The sequence below is a fragment of the Girardinichthys multiradiatus genome, chromosome 4, assembly GCF_021462225.1.
Source record: "Girardinichthys multiradiatus isolate DD_20200921_A chromosome 4, DD_fGirMul_XY1, whole genome shotgun sequence".
Taxonomy (NCBI): domain Eukaryota; kingdom Metazoa; phylum Chordata; class Actinopteri; order Cyprinodontiformes; family Goodeidae; genus Girardinichthys; species Girardinichthys multiradiatus.
In genome coordinates this window covers 52,285,522-52,306,210 of record NC_061797.1, presented here as the reverse complement: position 1 = coordinate 52,306,210, position 20,689 = coordinate 52,285,522, and the positions used below count along the sequence as shown (strand labels likewise).

General features: G+C 42.8%; 1 protein-coding gene across 5 annotated transcripts in view; it reads right to left on the bottom strand.

Moving 5' to 3' along the window:
* Positions 1-20,479, bottom strand: part of crtc3 (CREB regulated transcription coactivator 3) — a 54,813-nt gene extending 34,334 nt beyond the window's left edge. For all 5 annotated transcript variants that reach the window (XM_047362915.1, XM_047362916.1, XM_047362917.1 and 2 more), the window contains exons 1-4: positions 19,321-20,479; positions 14,019-14,129; positions 10,980-11,102; positions 9,171-9,232 (exon numbers count right to left, since the gene is read on the bottom strand). In XM_047362915.1, the coding sequence (XP_047218871.1) occupies positions 9,171-9,232; positions 10,980-11,102; positions 14,019-14,129; positions 19,321-19,452 (428 nt within the window). In that variant the 5' untranslated portion in view covers positions 19,453-20,479. The remainder of the gene's footprint in view (positions 1-9,170; positions 9,233-10,979; positions 11,103-14,018; positions 14,130-19,320) is intronic.
* Positions 20,480-20,689: the final 210 nt, after the last annotated feature.

Below are 20,689 nucleotides of genomic sequence, written 5' to 3'. Positions count from 1 at the left end.
GAAGAAAAACCCTGGAAAATACTCACAACGAACCATTTCATTTTGGAGGAAAACAAGACAAAACATTCACAGGAAAGTTACAAGTGATAATGGACCCTAATGAAAGCAAGGACTGCCTGGTCACTGTTTAAAGTGATTCTCCATTTTCTAACTGGAAGACACGACGCAGAACGCTGCTGAATGACAGACAAGGCAGAATAAGAAATCAAACGGCTTGATATGGTCAGTCCTCAGAAAAGCTGCATGAGCAGCGGTAAATGGGGGTCGTAACCTTTACTTAGAAAATCGTCATTTCATCCCTTACCATTTTTTACACAAATTGTTGAGATGAACATTTATAAAAGTGCCACAACCTCATGCATAATGTAAGTCTTGTCCAAAGACTTTGTATTATACTCTATTTCCATTCATTAATGTTCCTATGTCAGTCTAGACTGTGGCCCAGAGCACTCGGAACGTTTCAGTTGGACATTATTCTCCAACAACCGACCTACAGGTCCTGATGAAGCTCTGGCACCGATAAGAGTTGGTTCTGGTCAGAGTTAGATTCAACAATGGCGATTACTGTTTTACGCAGGGCCAGGTTGGTTTGGAAGCTTTTTAGTTAATGGGGCGACGGTGGTTCAGGTTCGTCCTGTAGCCCGTGGGTTACGGTTCGAACCCCTCTCTGTTTGTCTCGGTCGTCATGTCCTTGGGAAAGACACTTCACCCGCCTTACCTGCCGATGGTGGTCAGAGGGTCCGGCGGCGCCGATTGTATGGCAGCCTCACTTCTGTCAGTCTACAATGTAGCTCACCACAGTCAGTGAGTGAATGCGTGGATGACTGATTGTAGTAGAAGGCTCTTTGGGGTCTCCAGGCTATTGATAATGAGCTATACAAGTTAAGGCCATTAACCACAAAATTGTTTAAAAACTGCTTCATGTTTTTACTCCAGTTCTCTACGATTAACATTTGTTCTATGATCTGAATTTAACGGGAATACAAAGCAAACAGATACTTTTTAACTGCACTGTACATGCTTGCAGTTAGCCCCAACTACTTTATTACATGTAGACTCACTGAGCTGCAGCTGACACTGATTGTGTCTGTTAGCCAAGTGTTGTTCAAGCAGGAGTTTCTGGAGGTTTTTGAAGAAGAGCCCTTACAATTATTGTCACCACGACAACGCATGTATCTTGCTTTCAATGTGATGCATCTCAGTCCCATTCATGGACATATTTTGTGTGCAAACTGGTTAATTTGCACAGATCTGGAGGCCAGGGTCTTCTCAATGTGAAGAAGACACATCTCCTAGTGTCTGCTGTGTTTTCATGCTCTCTGACATTTGCTGAGCAGTTGAAAAACAAAGCCGACAAAACACAAAACCCTCTATGTGGGTCAAATTACCTGGCTGAGGGATGGTCATCACTGGAGGCTATGTACTCAATGCTTATACTTAGATGTATGACGCAGGTTATGGAATGCAGAGAAGATGTGACACTCCCAGCTTGACAACAAATCTCCATGGCCAACTCACTATTGCGCCATGCAGATGTTACATCAATGAGGTTCAAACTGGATCAGCCATGTTCATCCAGACATGTTCTAATGAAGCCACATAGAGTCTTTGATTTGAAAGGTTATTGCTTTATTGTAAATAACTTCCTGGCTTTTATCTGAAAAACAAAATCCTTTCAATAAGTTTATCAAATAAAACGGCAGCCAAAAATTACAGCACAGCATTTCCCAAAGAGGCAGCGCTGGAAAGGTTTCAGATCCCTCTGCTGGAAGGCTTCTCTCTTTTTGGGTTCTCCAGGGAGTGCGGGCTGTGATTTCATCCCCAGAGAGGTTGGTACATGAACAGCAGGCCAAAGATGGGTGAATGGACGAGGGGGAGGGCGTGGGACTGGACTGAGGTTCTGACCCTGAAGCAGATGGCCTCTGAGGGACGCAGAACTCTACTCAGGTCTGATGTCTCAAGGCCCCTGTTAGAACTTTAAACCCAGAGCCAAGCTTGATGCAAATGAACAAGTTGGGAGTCTTGATTTTCTTGCTAAAAATAAAAACAAGCATGCTCAGAAAATCCGGTGAGAAGATTAAATCTGTGGACCAGAAAGCTGGTCATGGAGCGGTTAAAGGCTGTGTGAACAACTCTGTTCCCCTGCATTTCTGTCATGCCTGACCATCTCTCAGCACCGGCTCGCTGCTTCATGGAACAGACCCTAGGAAGCTTCAGGACACTGTTCTTCAAGGCATAGTTCTGATTTGTTAAAGCTGGACTCTGTTAGAACATTATAACAGCATGATATGCTACCAGCAGGCGATACATGTATATACAGGTCCTTCTAAAAATATTAGCATATTGTGATAAAGTTCATTATTTTCCATAATGTCATGATGAAAATTTAACATTCATATATTTTAGATTCATTGCACACTAACTGAAATATTTCAGGTCTTTTATTGTCTTAATACGGATGATTGTGGCATACAGCTCATGAAAACCCAAAATTCCTATCTCACAAAATTAGCATATTTCATCCGACCAATAAAAGAAAAGTGTTTTTAATACAAAAAACGTCAACCTTCAAATAATCATGTACAGTTATGCACTCAATACTTGGTCGGGAATCCTTTTGCAGAAATGACTGCTTCAATGCGGCGTGGCATGGAGGCAATCAGCCTGTGGCACTGCTGAGGTCTTATGGAGGCCCAGGATGCTTCGATAGCGGCCTTTAGCTCATCCAGAGTGTTGGGTCTTGAGTCTCTCAACGTTCTCTTCACAATATCCCACAGATTCTCTATGGGGTTCAGGTCAGGAGAGTTGGCAGGCCAATTGAGCACAGTGATACCATGGTCAGTAAACCATTTACCAGTGGTTTTGGCACTGTGAGCAGGTGCCAGGTCGTGCTGAAAAATGAAATCTTCATCTCCATAAAGCTTTTCAGCAGATGGAAGCATGAAGTGCTCCAAAATCTCCTGATAGCTAGCTGCATTGACCCTGCCCTTGATAAAACACAGTGGACCAACACCAGCAGCTGACACGGCACCCCAGACCATCACTAACTGTGGGTACTTGACACTGGACTTCTGGCATTTTGGCATTTCCTTCTCCCCAGTCTTCCTCCAGACTCTGGCACCTTGATTTCCGAATGACATGCAGAATTTGCTTTCATCTGAAAAAAGTACTTTGGACCACTGAGCAACAGTCCAGTGCTGCTTCTCTGTAGCCCAGGTCAGGTGCTTCTGCCGCTGTTTCTGGTTCAAAAGTGGCTTGACCTGGGGAATGCGGCACCTGTAGCCCATTTCCTGCACACGCCTGTGCACGGTGGCTCTGGATGTTTCTACTCCAGACTCAGTCCACTGCTTCCGCAGGTCCCCCAAGGTCTGGAATCGGCCCTTCTCCACAATCTTCCTCAGGGTCCGGTCACCTCTTCTCGTTGTGCAGCGTTTTCTGCCACACTTTTTCCTTCCCACAGACTTCCCACTGAGGTGCCTTGATACAGCACTCTGGGAACAGCCTATTTGTTCAGAAATGTCTTTCTGTGTCTTACCCTCTTGCTTGAGGGTGTCAATAGTGGCCTTCTGGACAGCAGTCAGGTCGGCAGTCTTACCCATGATTGGGGTTTTGAGTGATGAACCAGGCTGGGAGTTTTAAAGGCCTCAGGAATCTTTTGCAGGTGTTTAGAGTTAACTCGTTGATTCAGATGATTAGGTTCATAGCTCGTTTAGAGACCCTTTTAATGATATGCTAATTTTGTGAGATAGGAATTTTGGGTTTTCATGAGCTGTATGCCAAAATCATCCGTATTAAGACAATAAAAGACCTGAAATATTTCAGTTAGTGTGCAATGAATCTAAAATATATGAATGTTAAATTTTCATCATGACATTATGGAAAATAATGAACTTTATCACAATATGCTAATATTTTGAGAAGGATCTGTACAAGCACATACTGTCCCTTTACACTGAACGTCTGTACGCTGTGAACACTTAAACCCGAAGTCAAATTCCTTGTTTGTGCACAGTCTTGGCCAATAAAGCTGATTCTGATAAATCTCCAAGCATCTTCTTTTCTGTTTAAAAAATACATTTGTGTAAAAAAACCAAATACATTACAGCTGTTTAAGGAAGCATCGTCTCACTGCCTTACTCTTTTTTCATCAGCAAGTTTTACTCTGCGGGGAAGATAATGACTTTTCAACCCCTCTCACCAGAACCCCACTTCAAAAAAAGACTGAACTATCCCTTTAATAGAAAGCCATAGATTAATTTATGTAATTATACAACAAACTCCACCATTAATGGCACCCTGTTTCCCTGGAACGTAAATACAATGCGACGCAGAAGCCTGTTTTTCTATGCTATTGGTCAAGATGAGCAAGAAAAGAGAACCTGCCATTAAAGTTAGGAAGATGGGCGATTAGCTTCATAAATCAGAAAATGTATATACAGTCAGGCCTATAATTCATAAGTTAAACCAGCTGGAAATGTAACAAAAAAAAGAGGCTGAGCAAGGTTGCAAGTCTATCTTGACTTGGGGAGGAGGATGGTAAAATGTGGTAGAAAAGTTCACTGTTAGACAACTGCAGCAAAGACCAGCATCTCAAATCACCAGGTCTGCAATGATGGCCAATTATGACATGAGAAGCCTTTTCTGTCCAACCATCACAAACTTAAGAGTGTGTGGCCTGCTACCACTGGGACTTTATCTGGAACTGTGAACTTTGGTCGGATGGGGCTAAGATTGTGGTCTTCAGCAACAAACACTCCAAGCGGCTGTGTCATGAAGTATGTTTAAGTACGGTGGAGGTTCTGTAAGGCCACGGGAGCCTTGTTGGCAAGCTTGGCATCACAAACTCTTTAACATAACAGAACATTTTAATAAAAATCTGGTGGCCTCTACCAGAAATCAGTGGCTCTTTCTCTTTATCTGGGCCGGATAATGATCCCAAAAGGTCCTGTGTCCTGCTCCAGCACACCTAAATCAAACAGCTGTCTCAACTACCCTGCATGTCACCACGTTCTGCAGAGGTCTGCTAATGATCAGTGCAATTGATTCAGATGTGCTCTATAGGGGAAACATCTAAAACATGCAGTAAAATGGACCCGAGGGACCCAACTGCCCGTCTGATCCGTGATCTGCTCCAACCTTGTGAAATGTTATAGAAATTGGCTGTCCTAATGGCACCAATGGGCTTCAATCAAGTATTAACAGTAAATGACCCAATAACTGTGGCACTGATGACTGAATTTTTATTTTTTACATTAGATTTTCCCCACTGTTGGATTCATATGCTTAAATTAAAGGTTGGACTTTAACATTTGTAACAGGGGTGTCAATAGGTGGGGAGGGGGCTGTATGGCGTCCTACGTTGCCACAGTTTGCAGGTTAACAAATGTTGGTGTGTTTTACAACGCAGGCTCGTTAATCAGGGGTCAGTGGGGGCCACTTCATCACCTTAAAGTGTCTGTTTTGTTACCATTGTTGGTTCCCAATTACTCGGCCACTATGTCTGAACTCTGATGTCTTGCTGATGAAACAGTGTGATGAACTTGTCTCCAAATAGCTCTTAGACAAAAAGAACATGTACTGCATGTGGCATAAACATGCATGCACCTCATTTTTTATGGTTCCTGTTGCTGCTGATGTGATGGGAATTACAGATGTTAGAAGCAGTGAAACAGTTAAAGCTGCTCTGTGGCGCTTGTCCACAGCTGACTAACAGTAATGAAGTGCAGATGTAGCTGGGGCTGTAAACACTTACCGCGCCTCTCTCCCAGGAGATGGACAAGCAGGGAAGCTGCTTCTCAATGCAACGGCCCAAACAGCCAAAACACTTCACGTGGATGTTTGGATATGAGAGGGTTTTGTTGTATACTCTCAGTTATAGGAGAATTTTCTCTGATGGAAATGTGGAAACAAAGATTCTTAAGCCAGACAGATTTCCTCTCCAATCCTCAGTCTTTATTCTGAGCCGAAGGATCTGTGTGCTGTGTTCGGGTTAAAGCACAAAATGATGGGACATAATCAGGGTTTAACCCCTCTGACTAGAAAAACAGCCTGCATGGCTGTTTAAAGTGAGATGGCCCTAAAACATGAGCTCAACCTGATTCGTCAATTTATCAATACGAACAGCTCACAACCAACAGTTTGTAGCTGACACTTGTAGGTAGATTTCCTAACATCAGGCACATTAATCTGGTTGCTCCTTAAGCTCTTAAAACTATTTCCATGTTTGGACTCTGCCAGTTTATTCCTGTCTTTTCACAGCAATGTGGGCCAAAATCCACAGCTCTGGAGGAAGTTTATCCCTGCTGCATGCTGTGACAGCAATCTGCTGCAGGTTGGAGCAGGAGTCTCAATATGGCCTGCAGGAAAATGGCAGAGGAGGATGCTTGGGAGTGATGGGCAAGATAAAATCATATTTAAAAGAAAGATAATTGTTTATTTAAAAGAGTTTTCAGCTAAAGAGTCATAAGTAATGAAAGAATGAGCTTTTATAGAACCAGGTCATGTTTTCCTTCAATATAATGAACTGGCATGAAGTTTGCAAATTTTCAGGTGATGCACATACTTAATTTTTAATACTTTCAAGTTTTATTTTTCATTAAGGTTTTATTGTAATTGTGTGAATTTAATCTTAAATTGACATACTTGTGTTAAAGTAATGTTTCTTTTACTTAAGTAGGGAATTTAGGGAATTTTAAGTTTGGTGAATCTGGATGTTGGTAGAGGTTTATTCTTGTTAAAGGGAAGTTGTTCCTTTCCACTGTCGCCACGTGCTTCCACAGGAGGAGAGATTGCAACCAGCTGGGCTTCCTGACATAGATCACTTCATACCTAATTGTGAATATCAGCTTAGTATGACTAGTGTTTATAGGACTAAAATGGACCTTATTCAGTTCTTTCTTCGTTCTGCTTAAATGATTTTATTGGAATGAACTGAGTTTAAGTAGATTTAGAAGACACAGGATTCTATAAAACTGCGTTTGAATCGGACCTGTTTGTTGGTGCCAGCCAGATTTCCTGCTTTCATCGAACACAGATCCAAATGTGAGCTCATCTCTTCAGTTCTTCCATGTGATCTCCTCAAACCCAGCATTAAATGTAAACTCTGCTTGACCTAAAAGGTTTCTAAGCTATCTTCCTACACCCTAACGTGCCTTTGAGGTCACGTATGTTTGCTGAATATTTTGTGTGGCCTAGACCAGCATTCAGAGAACCAAATGTTCCTGCTTGTTTTTATAAATACTACATATTAATTACGGTTTCCACAATTCCGATATTTAAAATTTCAAAGCTATTTTCCAGACAACATTTTCAATTACAATGTTTTCATCTAAGGATTTTAGATTAAACTAAGAACAAAGTGTCTTTTTATTTTATAGGGTTTAGTATCAGCTTTGAGCAAATTCTGGAACTGGAAAGACTAAACTGCTGTTAAACTGCAGCCTTAATATAGTTTGTTTGCTCATCACAACATTCTCAGATCAGTATTTTTCTTTTAATACTTTTACCTGAAATAATTATATAAAATTAATCATCTTTATTTAGCATTTTTACAAGAGTTGCAGCTATTTTCCTCTAAACTGTTGTGTTTGCACGCTGCATATGTCATTCGAGTTGGGCTCCAGTCCCTGGTCGGAGCTACAGTTTCGAAACCAACATCAGCTTCACACTGAAATAAGTCTGAGATCTTCAAGTTAGGCGACGATAAATGCAATGTTTTTACAGTCTGAGTTTTTCTGTACCAGAAGTGATGAGCTGCTGAAGAGACGACAGCCAGGGGCCTCTGAAGGGCCCACAGTAAGCACACAGCCAAGGCTGCTCTATGATAATAATAGATATGTTGTCTGTCTGTCTGCATGTGTGTGTGTGTGTGTGTGTGTATGAATCTGCAGGTAATGTCCCACCAACCAGATCTATTTTACTCCATGCTGTAGTAATCAAGCTTGAACGGATACATTTGGAAATGCTAGAATTCAAATAATTATGGAGCTGCTCTCAGGACTGAACTGAGACCTTGTTTTTGCTCATTAAATCTCCTCATTATCGACAGGCTAACAACTCTTTGGTGCTTTTATTGGTAAACACAAATAAAATCGCTTCATTTGAATTATTTTAGTCATGCTGGAGGAGGCACACTATCAATATAATTCATATATTCAAATCCAGAACTTTGTTTACATAGTGTCTAAAAAAAAGAAAAAGATCAGTTTAGATTAATAGGTTGATTGAAAAGTTGGTCAACAGCTTAACTGGAGAAATCATGACTGTAGCAGCAGCATCAAATATTCTGGAGCAGGTAATACTGTGTATGACTGGAACAGATTAGATTCAACTTTATTGTCATTGCACGTCACAGGTAAAGCAACGAAATGCCGAATGCATCCACCCACAGCGATAAAAATCTATGTAAACCCAGAATAAACTTGATTTAAATAAAGAGACAGCTTCCAGTGCTTCCCATTCCGCCTGAGAGCGCTGACGTCGGGTGGCACCATAAACACATTCATCAGCCAACCTGTTCTGTGTCGTCAACAATGACAGGGTGTAGGCCTTCCACAGCACAAGCTGTTACAGTGCGCCCAGCGCTGAGCTAGGCCAGCGTCCGGGTCGGTGCCGGGGAAGAAGACGAGGCAGGGTGATTGGCAGATGGCCAAGGAAGCATACTAAACACAAGAGCAGAGACAAAGCAAGGCTGACGGGGAGCGGACAGGGAGGAGCTTGGCCTGGCTTTTTATCACAGGCCCATAATTCACTCCCTTGTAAACACAATACGCTTCTGCTCTGTGTGGGCACAATAAGACCTGCAGAAGAAAAGGACAATCTTGTTCGAGCATAGTGTTCCAAGACCTCACATCTCCTGTAGTTCTGTGATCCTGCAGTGACAGGACAAAATCCCCCAACAGTAGAAAACCTGCCGTTGGGCTTGACCTTTAAAGGAAAAGGCTACCTGTCAAACGCTCTCAGCCTCCATGTGGTTAACGCTGCATTCTCACACTTGAAACATTTGAGCAGAAACAACAAATACCAACAGGTCCACCCTTCACCCACCCTTCCACTCTCATTCACATCTGTGATCCACAGCTGCAAACAGTTCCTGATCCAAAATATCCCGGTGAGAGGAAGCAGAATCAACCCAATAAATCTCCCGTCAGAAACGTTAAAGTTGTTCTCACCTTCTCCAGCTGTTGTCTGGTGGGGGTGACAGGTACACTGCTCCATATGGTGAGCTCTCCATGTGAGTTTACATTAAGGAGAAACAGTTCCTTCAGGAAAAATAATGAACGGTGCTTATAGCTTAAATTAGAAAAACATAACAGAAGACCGGTGTGAATATGTTTTATGGTTAATAAGAGCCTGAAGATGGTGAAAATGATTGTGAACAATAAGGTTTCGCTCTCCAACAGTTAATGAAAGCACATGAGAATTATTTGAATAATGGCCTAAAGCCTGAGTGGTTTCTGATGCTGTATGAGGAAGAGCAGAACATGTTTCGTCTTGCTCACTGTTACTATCACAGAGCCAGCGCGGGAAAAACCTCTCTCAGAGCTGTTCATCAGGAGCGGGCCGAGCCAACGACTCCCCTGAACCATTCGATCAAACCTTGCTTCAACTGTTATCAGTAGGGAGGAAGATTTTCAAAGCCTGGAGGCCTATTACTACTCATCCCATGCGACACAAAACATGAGATAAGCCACTGAAACACATACTAACACCACAGCTGAGCTTTCTCTAAACAGATGAGAGTGACTCGAGCACCTCCCTAAGGTAGGGTACACCTGGGCTTTGATTTCTCACTTTAAACCAAGCATCCAGCAGAACCAGCAACCATTAATTACATTCCACACTGAGAAACTTGAGCTTAACGAACTGTAGCAAGATGGTAGATACATCAAAACACGCAGCAATACCCATGCCCAACAGCAGGTGGCAATAACACAACCATCAAACAGCTTATCAAAATGCAAAGGAAGAACTATGTGAGCATAGCAATCTTGATCCTCTCATTCACTAATCTTAACGTTAGACTCAGATCATAACCAAATGTACAAAGAAGATGTGAACAATGTTCATCTAGTCCGCGCAATCAGATGATTTCCAGCTTCATCGGTTCTGGCCGGTCAGAAACCCAAATCTTTTCTCATCAGTGAAAACCATACCAAGCATTACCAGGTTGCCTCATCACTCTTCAGTGTGGAAGTTGTCACTTCAGTAAGAAGGCCTCATGTTGGCTGCGTTCAAAACCAATACAGCCATTTAATGGGAGCCAGACCTTCCTTCATTATTTCCCCATTAAGCACCAATAAAAAGAATCTGCTCAGACAGAACCGGGCAGTCCAGAGATTCAGTTCATTTAACACGTGGCGAGGAATAACTGCTTCTGTAAGGTTGTCCCCATCACTGGTAAGACATGATCTCATTTGGAAGCAGTGAGTTCAGCTGTCAGGACAGCATGCTGGAACAACACAAGAGCTCAATTAACCTGGTCAAACCCAAACTGCTGAGGGATCATCTGTGCACTGAGGGCAGAAGATCCATGCAACCCACACAAGCACACTTCAGTTGGCTACAAACAACGAGAACTAACAGAAACGCAGCAGGAAGAAAACTAAAGGTGGAGCCACAAGAAAGATTTCACTGCACCAATTTACGCTCTTCTTTCTACTCTTCTCCATCTTCATGATACATCTACGCTTTATTACAACCTGCCCGGCATTCAGCACATGCTCTGACTCTACTACTGTCACTTCATATTAGTCGCAGGTTAAACAGCACTTCTGCATCACATTTGTCTTAATGACCAATTCCACTCCTGAGGCAACAATGCCGCTGCCTACACCTCTGCCGTCACACGCCGCAGCACAGTGTACAAGCAGGAGCAAGCACATGGAAGCATCAGAGCCACCTTTCCTCATGACATCTGCATCCGTCTGGAATGCGTTAGAGAAGCCCCTACTGTCTGTGAGCTACGTATGGAAGGATATCTGCCGCCCGTGCTTGTCAATGGGTCGGCGATGAGGAGAGTTGATGCGGCTGCGATGGACCCTCTCTACCAACCCATGGTGGCGGGTCCCTCTGACTGAGTCCAGCCCTGAAGGGAAGCAACCCTGTGAAGGAGACAGGAACAGGTTGCTTACATTAGACATAAAATACAGCAGCGCTCCAAAGATAAGCTGGGATTTAGTCACCATATTCTCCAACTTCTCACATTTAAGGATCTCTTACATTTACACATTGAATGCAGCAGGATTAACTGAAATTCAAACTATACTTTAACCATCCAACCCTTCATTTCCCTTCAGTGGGAACATAAATCCCATGTTAGGAGTCACATTTGGTGGCAGAACTAACAATTTTACCAGGGATGTTTTTATTCATACTTTACTTTTTAAAGTTGATCAGAGGGAAACTCGTTATTAGAAGAGCATTACTTCCTGTTTCCCTGAAACATAAAGTATATCATGACAGACATTTCTCTCAGCCACTCTTCAAAATGGGAAAGACAAGAGAGCATGCCATTCCAGCAATTCAGAAAACAGCTGCTAACCAAACTTTGCCTGAATCTACAGTCAGAGAATAATTAGAAAGTCTCAGTTCTAGTTGTTTTTTTACAAAGCTGGATGAGGATCCAGGTTCATGTTGCCATGGTGACGAGGATGGTGGAGAAGTCCAAAAGTTCACCGTTACAATATTACAGTAAAGGATGGCACCATAGTCTCCATAACAACAATGTAGATGCCATCTACATGCCAGCCTACGGTCAGGGAGGCAAAAAATGATAAGGTTTGGTTTTCCTGCCATCACAAAGTTTGCTGAAAGCTACTCGGACTTTAACTGGACCGTGTGCTTTGATCCAATGAAACTAAGGCTGACACCCATGGCGTAAAGAACCTCATGTTTCTGTTGGGTATAGTGGAGGATCTATGATGCTGTGGGCCTGCTTCGCTTCAAAAGGCCCTGGGATCTTTCTGCATCACGGTCATTTCATCTCTTAGTAAACCGAAAACAGGTTGTTATCGAGTCTGTCCACAGAATAATGATCCAACCCATATGGCCAAGTCACCAACAGACCCAAACCCTGCAGGAAAGCTGTGGGAAAAGCTGAGCCCAAGACTCAGGACCACCTGGAGAGAATGGTGCAGAGGAGCCCTCTCTTTAGACCCAACCGTGTGAAATGTTAGAAGTCTTGTACTACTGGAAAAAGGAGCTCATACAAAGCTTTAACCATAGGGGGCCAATACCTGTGGTCCGCAGCGATTTTCTAAATATTATTGATTTTCTCTCCAGTTGAATAAACTTACTCTGATTAAAAACTGGATTTTTTTTTTATTCTAATGTGTGATTACGTTCCTGCAATAAATGAATTTATTTAAAGGCTTTCAGACATTTCCATCACCCTCATTACCAATCAGTGTGAAGTTTCCTGCCAGCTAAAATATGAACTGAAAAAGAGAGAAAGTAACAGGCAGAAAGCCCATAAAAGCCCTTTTCAGATGGAGCGTCCGCATGAAGTTTGTTCCCTCAGATGCTGATCTGGACCATTAAAAATCAAGAATCTGACACTCCAGTAGCTCTTTAATGCACAGAGGAAGTTTCCTAAGATGTTTCTGTTATCACCATGGTAAAAATAACCACCATGCAGCTTGTTTCCTTGATAAAACTAAGATTTACATAAATACAGTGACATCACAGAAATGTCTTCACAACCCTCCAGGTTACAGTTGGGTCATTTATGGAGTACTAACATGTATTCATTCGAACCATGGTTACATTTTCATCAAGAGGAGTTTAGGAGCCATTTAGTTTGTTCTGTTCACTGAAGAAAAGAAAAATGGACTCTTTGAGTAAGAGGAGCTTTCTTCCTCTCTGCTGGGATTGATTTCTGGATGAAAGCTCAGAGCTGCTCTACTTAAAAAGGGCCATTCTTTCAAATAACAAGACCACCTTTACCTGGACCTCCAGTCTCCCAGTACTCCTGAGAGGGCTGACACACATACAGAGGGCCGTGCAACAGAAGAGCTCCTCTTCATCACACAGAGCAGTGAAACCCTTGAAGGACTGCTAGGAAGTTCTGCGTTGATCTTTTATTCTTCCTCTTCCTCCAAAGCTCTAAATTATTCATAGCTTTTAGAGAAAGTTTGTTTGCATTTCTGTATGTTTAGTTCACTGTTCTGCTGTTTCTGCTGTAGAACGACATCAGGAGAGGCTGTCAGGCAGAACTGGCCTACTTAGAAAACATGGGACAGACCTTGATCTGGTAGACTGGGCTCTCTAGATAAAACATCTATGTTCATTTCATCTATTTATCGCTGCTATCCAGTTAAAACACAGAACAACTTCAGACAATTTTCAGCACAATGGCCAAAAGAAAAAAGGCTTTTGGTTTATCTGAGGAAGACGGCTGCAGGGATGAAGATGTAATGCAGATGCTGAAGGCTTGACTAGAACTAAAAATTAACAAGGTTGTTCAGCAACACAGTGGAACCTGGTTCTTCTGAAAACCTTTAGAACAGCAGACTGCTGAACCACGATGAAAGTGTTTGAGCTCACACACTTTTCCCACGGTAAAATTCAAGCACTTTCAAGGTTTCAAACTTTTCCAGCACCAAACTTCGGATCAGTGTTCATCTCTGTGCGCCTTTTTTCATTGAGCTTTATAACCATGACACACACAGCGTTCCCTATGTGAACAATTCAAATTCAGCAAGTTATGGTACCAGTATGAAATGGACGTGTCGGCAGAAGGAGAAATCAGTGCCACAGCGGGCGCCACGGAGCATTGCCACGCCTCAGCTACTGATGCAGTTAGAATGTCAAGCACCTTCAAGGACTTTACACAGAAATCAAGCACTTTCCAAACCTTGAAAACACCTTGTTGAAATGTAAGCATTTTCAAGGATTTCAAGCACCCGTACGAACCCTGTGCACAACATGCCTTGTCCTTGACGACCTGAAGGAATAACTAACTTGGAGAAATTCATGACATTCTTTCTTCCTCTCTGCTATAAAAGCTGTGAACCCACCTGAAAATCCACGTTGGCGTTGCCGATTTGATTGACGTTCGGAAGAGAGCCTCCGTAGTACTGCGCCCGTGACTGGGACAGACGAAGCTGCTGGACCTTCTGAAACTGCACCTGCACGTTCACAAGGAGGAGACATACATGAGGAGCTGTGGTGAAAAAACGTTGCACGTTTGTTTTCTTCAGTCTGTTAAAATCAGATATTTACATACGCTGTATAAAGACAGGTAGACTGTTTCCCATCAGAGGTTTTCAGACACTGTGCCTTTAATAATCTGATGATGTTGTGGTTTTGTAAGCTTCTGATTTGAGTTAAATGGAGGAGCATCTGTGGATGCAGCATCTCCAACACACTGCAGACCTGCATGACATCATGGAATAATCAAGGAAATCCGCCAAGATACGAGGAAGAACATGGTGGACCTCCACAAGTCCCATCCATTGTTGAGTACTGGGGTGTAACAAAGTCTCACTGCACGAAATCTCATCGTACGAGATCTCATCGTACGAGAGCTCATCGTACGAGAGCTCATCGTACGAGAGCTCATCGTACGAGATCTCATCGTACGAGAGCTCATCGTACGAGAGCTCATCGTACGAGAGCTCATCGTACGAGATCTCATCGTACGAGATCTCATCGTACGAGAGCTCATCGTACGAGAGCTCATCGTACGAGATCTCATCGTACGAGATCTCATCGTACGAGATCTCATCGTACGAGATCTCATCGTACGAGATCTCATCGTACGTCTCACAATAAGAAAACATCAGAATATTTCTGGGTGAGGTGACTGCTGTATCGCGAGCACCAGCCAGCTGAGGTCAGCCTGGCTCCTCCTGATGAAGATGTTTCAAACACTGTCAGCAACACTTTGGCTTCCTAGCAGAAATGAGAAATGGTGATAGACGCAGACAATATGTAAGCATGGCATGAAAACACTATCGTACATTGCGGCTAACGCTAGCACACTGTAAAAACACCTTGAGAAGCACCAGAGCCCCATGCTTTAATCAGCAGCACCAATAAAGACAAAACCACAAGGACAGACCAAGCTGAAGATAACTTTACCTCTCAGCTCGTCTTTAAAATTTAATAAACGGATCATTAAAATCTCTTCTCGTTTCCGTGAACTTACTCATCTCGTCTCGTGAGTTTTATGTGACGTTACACACCTACTGGAGACAACTTCCAGACACCTGAAGGTTCCACATTCATCGGTTCAGAGCTGAGTTCGAGTCTAACCAGCATCTGAATGTCCAGGCCGTGATATCGTCACAGAGACGAACTAAAGCGCTTCAGTGTGACCGTGCTGGCTGAAGCTGGTTTCCAGAGGGAAACCAGTCCTGCTCCAGCATGAGCTGAAACACCACTCAGTGATGAAGAAGCCATTACTCCAACAGCAACATTAAAGCCTGAGAACACCTGGGACATGACAGCGTCTTGTTTATTTATAGCGTTATGTAATATTATCATGTGTTCCTAACACAGAGCAGCCCGCAGCGTTTCTTAATATCTGCTTTAAAGTGTGTGAGCCATGGATTTTATTGGAGTTGATACTGGTTCAGTCCTCCTCCTAAATAACGAACTGGTATCAGGAACAGAAATTCCTTTTCAACACATCCCAGTGGTTAAACTTCACTGGAACCAACCCAGTAGAAACATTTCTCTCATTTTAAAAGCCAATAACTGTCTGTATACTAAACAGACATTATTTCTAGATCAGCGTCACTGTAGTGCAACAGGTGATTTGGGATTTTATCCAAATATCCTTCCTCCTATCTACTATGATGCTCCACCTAAATAACCACCTGATGCTTTATTTAAGCTCCCCTGCTGGCCTGGAAGACAACATTTTATTTTAATAGATATGATATACAGTAATTTGTGTTCTCAGATAGAAGAAATCCTAAATGACTTCTGCATCTTCAACAAGCAGCCTGAAAACACGTTCTTCTAAGTGCAGATACCCAATAATCCTGCTGCATAAGCAGCATCTCAGACAACCTAAATGTCCCGGTGTCAGTGAAACATGCCAGTGATAGTAGCTGTGATGTTTCCATGACAAACTATCCATCACAACACATCTATTGTTGATCAGAATGCAACTGAGGGAAGCCCTGGAACTGTTGGGGCATTCAGGAACAGCGGTCGCTTCACTAAACCATCTGGTTGCTGGTGTGAATATTAAACCATCCAGTTCTGATCCCAGCTGTCCTGCGCCCTGGACGAGGTCACCAACAGTTCACACTTTACCTTCAACTCGAAACCACATCATTTGCGGCTGTCCACTCAGGTCCGGTCCCTGCAGCACAATGAGGGGACGTACTGAGTAAATGATGCAAGAAGTATGTTAAAACGTACCAAGAGATACCGTTTATTCACACACAACGCATACATCCGTGGTGCAGTGATGTGCTGCCCTTGTGGTTCATTATTTATACGAGTGAAAAGCTGCAATAAAGTAACACTGTCAACATTTTATGAAAAGCAACAAAAATAAAAAGAAACATTAGAAAACAAATCTGAAATGCTGATAAAGAGAATGATGCAGTAAATCAGATGAGTATGAGTTCATCTGATGGTTTCAAGGTGGTTCGGTTCTGAAGCACAACACCTCAAACTTCAGCTGGACCCAGCAGCAAAGTAACAGATGTTGTCTGAATGCAATTAAAGGACACTTTCCTCATTAGGCCTTTTTTCTTTGACGGCAACAGCCCTGCAGGTACAACTCCCTTACAACCAGCAGGGTTCTGCTTGCATGTTCTTTGGACCAAGAACAATAGCAGCTTTGTCCCTTCATTAGGAAAGCTCCGACCTGCACGATGAAACTGAGAAGACGCTCCATCAACAGTTGAGTGATGTGTAGACAAACATGAGGAAATCCTAAAGATGAAAGAAGCGTTCCAGGTTTATTTAAGGACCTAATGAGGTTCTACCTTGAGGCAGTGTTGGCCAGCTTCTGTCCTCGAGGACCTGTGTTCAGCAGGTTTTAGTGGCCTGAACCTGCCTGATTTAAATGAAACCATTGCAAAATGGGCCGAGTGGCGTATATATAATTTAAAAAAAGCTAAAAGACCCAACAATCCATGAGATGGACAAGAATTGAAGCTAAACTGTGAAAACTCAAAGATAAAGGATGTCAACAACGTTCAAATCAACTCTGGCTGAACACATTTCAACATGAAACATACAGGTGCTATATCAATGTTAAACAGCATCTTTTTCATCATCATGAGGTCCTAAACCTTCTCTGTGAGCTTCAGCATGTGGGCCACTAAATCTAAACCAGCTCACAAAGCAAATAGGACTGCTTGGAAAATCAGAAAATCCCAACCTGCATGCATCCCTGCTTCAACACACAGTTTTACATGAGTGGTTCTTCAACAGGTCCCTGCAGATCGTGAAGATAAGACTGAGGCAACTGAACTATTTGGATCAGGAATGTTGGAGCAGTTTGAGAATCAGAGAGAGGAACCACTGCTTTTAGCAGGTCTGTTACCATAAATGAGTCTGCTGTGGCTGTTGGTGCTCCAGTTCTGGAGTGGTGATGGAGCTACGCGAGCATAAACCTACCCAGGATACCTCTGACTCTCTACGGTTCTCATACATGCTACTGATGTATTTTGGAGGGATTGTTCCTGACAGTTTGGTCCGGAAGAAGTCGAGCAGAACTTTTTAAATCGACTAAACAGTCAGTTGCTAATGGTCATTTAGACCTAAAATCAACTGATTAAATACATAATTACATGCTTAATTTAGCTTAGTCAGAAGATTCCTCTTTATTTCAGAATTTAACTGGAATGTTTAATTTGACAACAAAATGCTAGCTGAATGGTTTTGTTTTGGTGAAACTATCGTTCTATTGTAACGATGTTGAACATTAAGCTGAAAAAGGGACCGCTACAAGTCAGTTAACGGACATTTATTTTAGCGATTTTAGGTCAGAACGTTTCAATTTAAACTCAAGAATATCAAGAAATGAACTTTTAAGCTACACACATGAACTTGGTATTTGTTATAATATACTACTATGGTTGTCATGCTAACAGCAGTTTAGACAGATGAAGAAATGACATTGAATATTCAAAGCGAGTCGATGCGTCTACGTGTCGGGAGGACGAGATAACAAAAGAACATCTCGGTTTCAATCACATTCGACTATGTAGATGATGTTAATATCTCAATGAAATCAATATAAACCAGATAAACTCATACATAATCTCCTTTTAGCCAATCACAATATTATTTGTTGAGAGCTTTTCAACACCGAGAGCTTTCCAGCCATGTTTCTTCACCCTGGTCTTCAGGGCCCACAGTCCTTCAGATGCTCTCTGCTCCAACACATCTAATTTAAATGATTTCGCTTCTTCCTCGGCTGCCTTCACGCCCTGCAGGAGCCTGTTAGTCTGCCATTCATTAAGTCAGCTGTGTGGCAGCAGGAAACACCTAGAGCACGCAGGACATAGGTCCCTGAGGACCCGGGCCAACAGACCCTGCTTCACAGCCATTAAACCCAGCCATACCAACACACTGGAAACCATTAAACTGGTGAACAAACACACCAAAGAATAAACCAAAGAATTTTAAAAGACGGGAGCTCAAGACACATTTAAAATGATAAAACCTGGACATTTCATTAAAATATTCAGTCATTTTCTACCACTTATTCCATAGTGGGTCACGGGGGAGCTGGTGCCCATCTCCAGCAGTCTATGGGCGAGAGGCGGGGTAACATTTCATTGAAATATAAAGTTGAAAATATTTTTCATTAAGCTTCAGAAAATGTAAATAATTAAAATACAAAAACTTGCTAAAATTGTTAACTAAAACAGAAAGAGATAAAACAATATTTGCTAGTATTATTAGCAGTTAAAGTAGATGTAAAATAATGAATACTAGACTGTTAAAGTCCAGCTAACAGCATGTTTAATATGATTTGAAGAAGACTATTCCTGCTTCAGCACACTTGATTTAAATCTATGGCTCATTAACGGGATTCTGCAGGACTCAACGACCTGCTGAGGAGATCATTGAACCATCTGCATCTGGGCTGGAGGAGGGAGATGTCTTCAACATGAAGCCCAGTGGACTCTGAGGACCACACCTTCAGACCAAGTCACTGATAACAGCTGAATAGACACCTTTAAACATTGGTTTGTTTTGGGTATTTTTAGTGAAATCTTTCAACACTTTATGAAGGGCTACCAAGTGTTGGTTTGATCCCACACATCTCAGTCAAATGTGCAGAAGCAGGCGGCTCTCTGGCTTCAGAGGACCTCTTGGAGATAAAAGATCTGTATTTACCCTGGATACGGTGAGGTCGGTCATCAGCTGCTCAAAGGCCCTCGTCTCCTCAGCTTGCTTCTGGTTGTGCAGCGCGATCTTCTCGCTGAACTTCCTGGGGTTGGAGCCACCTGTGCCCGCGGAGCCGGACATTCTGCGGGCCGCAGTTTCAAAACTTTAGTGGGGTATAAAAGTGGAAGACCGTTCTGGAGTGAGGGGGGTGGATGCTTATCTTCCGGAACCTCTCTGAGACCGCAGATGCAGACCCATTAGAGTCCCAGTGAACACTCCGCACATGAGCGGCAGAACCAAGTTGCCGCAAACTGACTAACTGAGTTCGGCTGGTCGGGCTAACGCGGCTAAGCTAACGTTAAGCTGTCATAAAAGTTGTCTACCGATGACTTATATCGGCATAAATTAAAACGGTGCTGCTGTTAATGTTTAAAAATTATTCACAATTAGTTTCGAGAATAAACTGGAAACAATCACAGCAACTTATCTGCGCATTGAACTTCATATTAGCGCATTTCCACCAACTACTTGTTTGAATGTTAAGATAACGTTAGCATGTTGTTGCTAACGCGACACAAATGAACGAACAGCGGCAGCTAACCAGTTTAGCTAAGCTGCTGTTCGGACCATGTCTGTTATTGTTTACAACGTATCTCCTGGTCGTCTTCTGTCTGCTCAAAGGCAGCGGAAGTTTCTCAGCTCGTCTCCAAAATCTTATGACAAACAGCGACGCGTCAACTGCGTTTCAACAAGTGTCCGTTGGTCCCGCATTCATTGGCTTCATACAGTTTCCACTTTATTCCCCAAAGTGAGAATAATTAGCTCCCAACTGTCCGTATGCAACACAATCCACGGAGATAGTTGGATAGAAATATCACAGCTCTCTGCAGAAGAGGCGATTCCCGAGTTAATCCACAGAGAGCGCAGAGAAACTCCAGCCCGACGACTCCATGAAGATAAACTAAACAGCGCTGACGGACACGCTCGTCTTTTTCTCGCCAGTATCAGACTTTTTATTCTTCTTGGCGTTTTCGGAAAACTGTGCAGATTTCCTTTAGTTCATGACTCCAGGAATGACCGAGCTAGAAACGGCAGTGGGATCCACAGGCTTGTTATTCCCCATAGTGCTGCTGCCTGCCAGAAAAACATTACCACGCCAATACTGTCGGTGGCCACAGGAGGGAGACAAAGTCACCCTGAAGATGGTCATTAACCATTTCATGCTTGGATCACAAGATTGTTTTAGGACGTGGAGTTACAGGGGTTAGACAATGAAACTGAAACACCTGTCATTTTAGTGTGGGAGGTTTCATGACTAAATTGGACCAGCCTGGTAGCCAGTCTTCATTGATTGAACATTGCACCAGTAAGAGCAGAG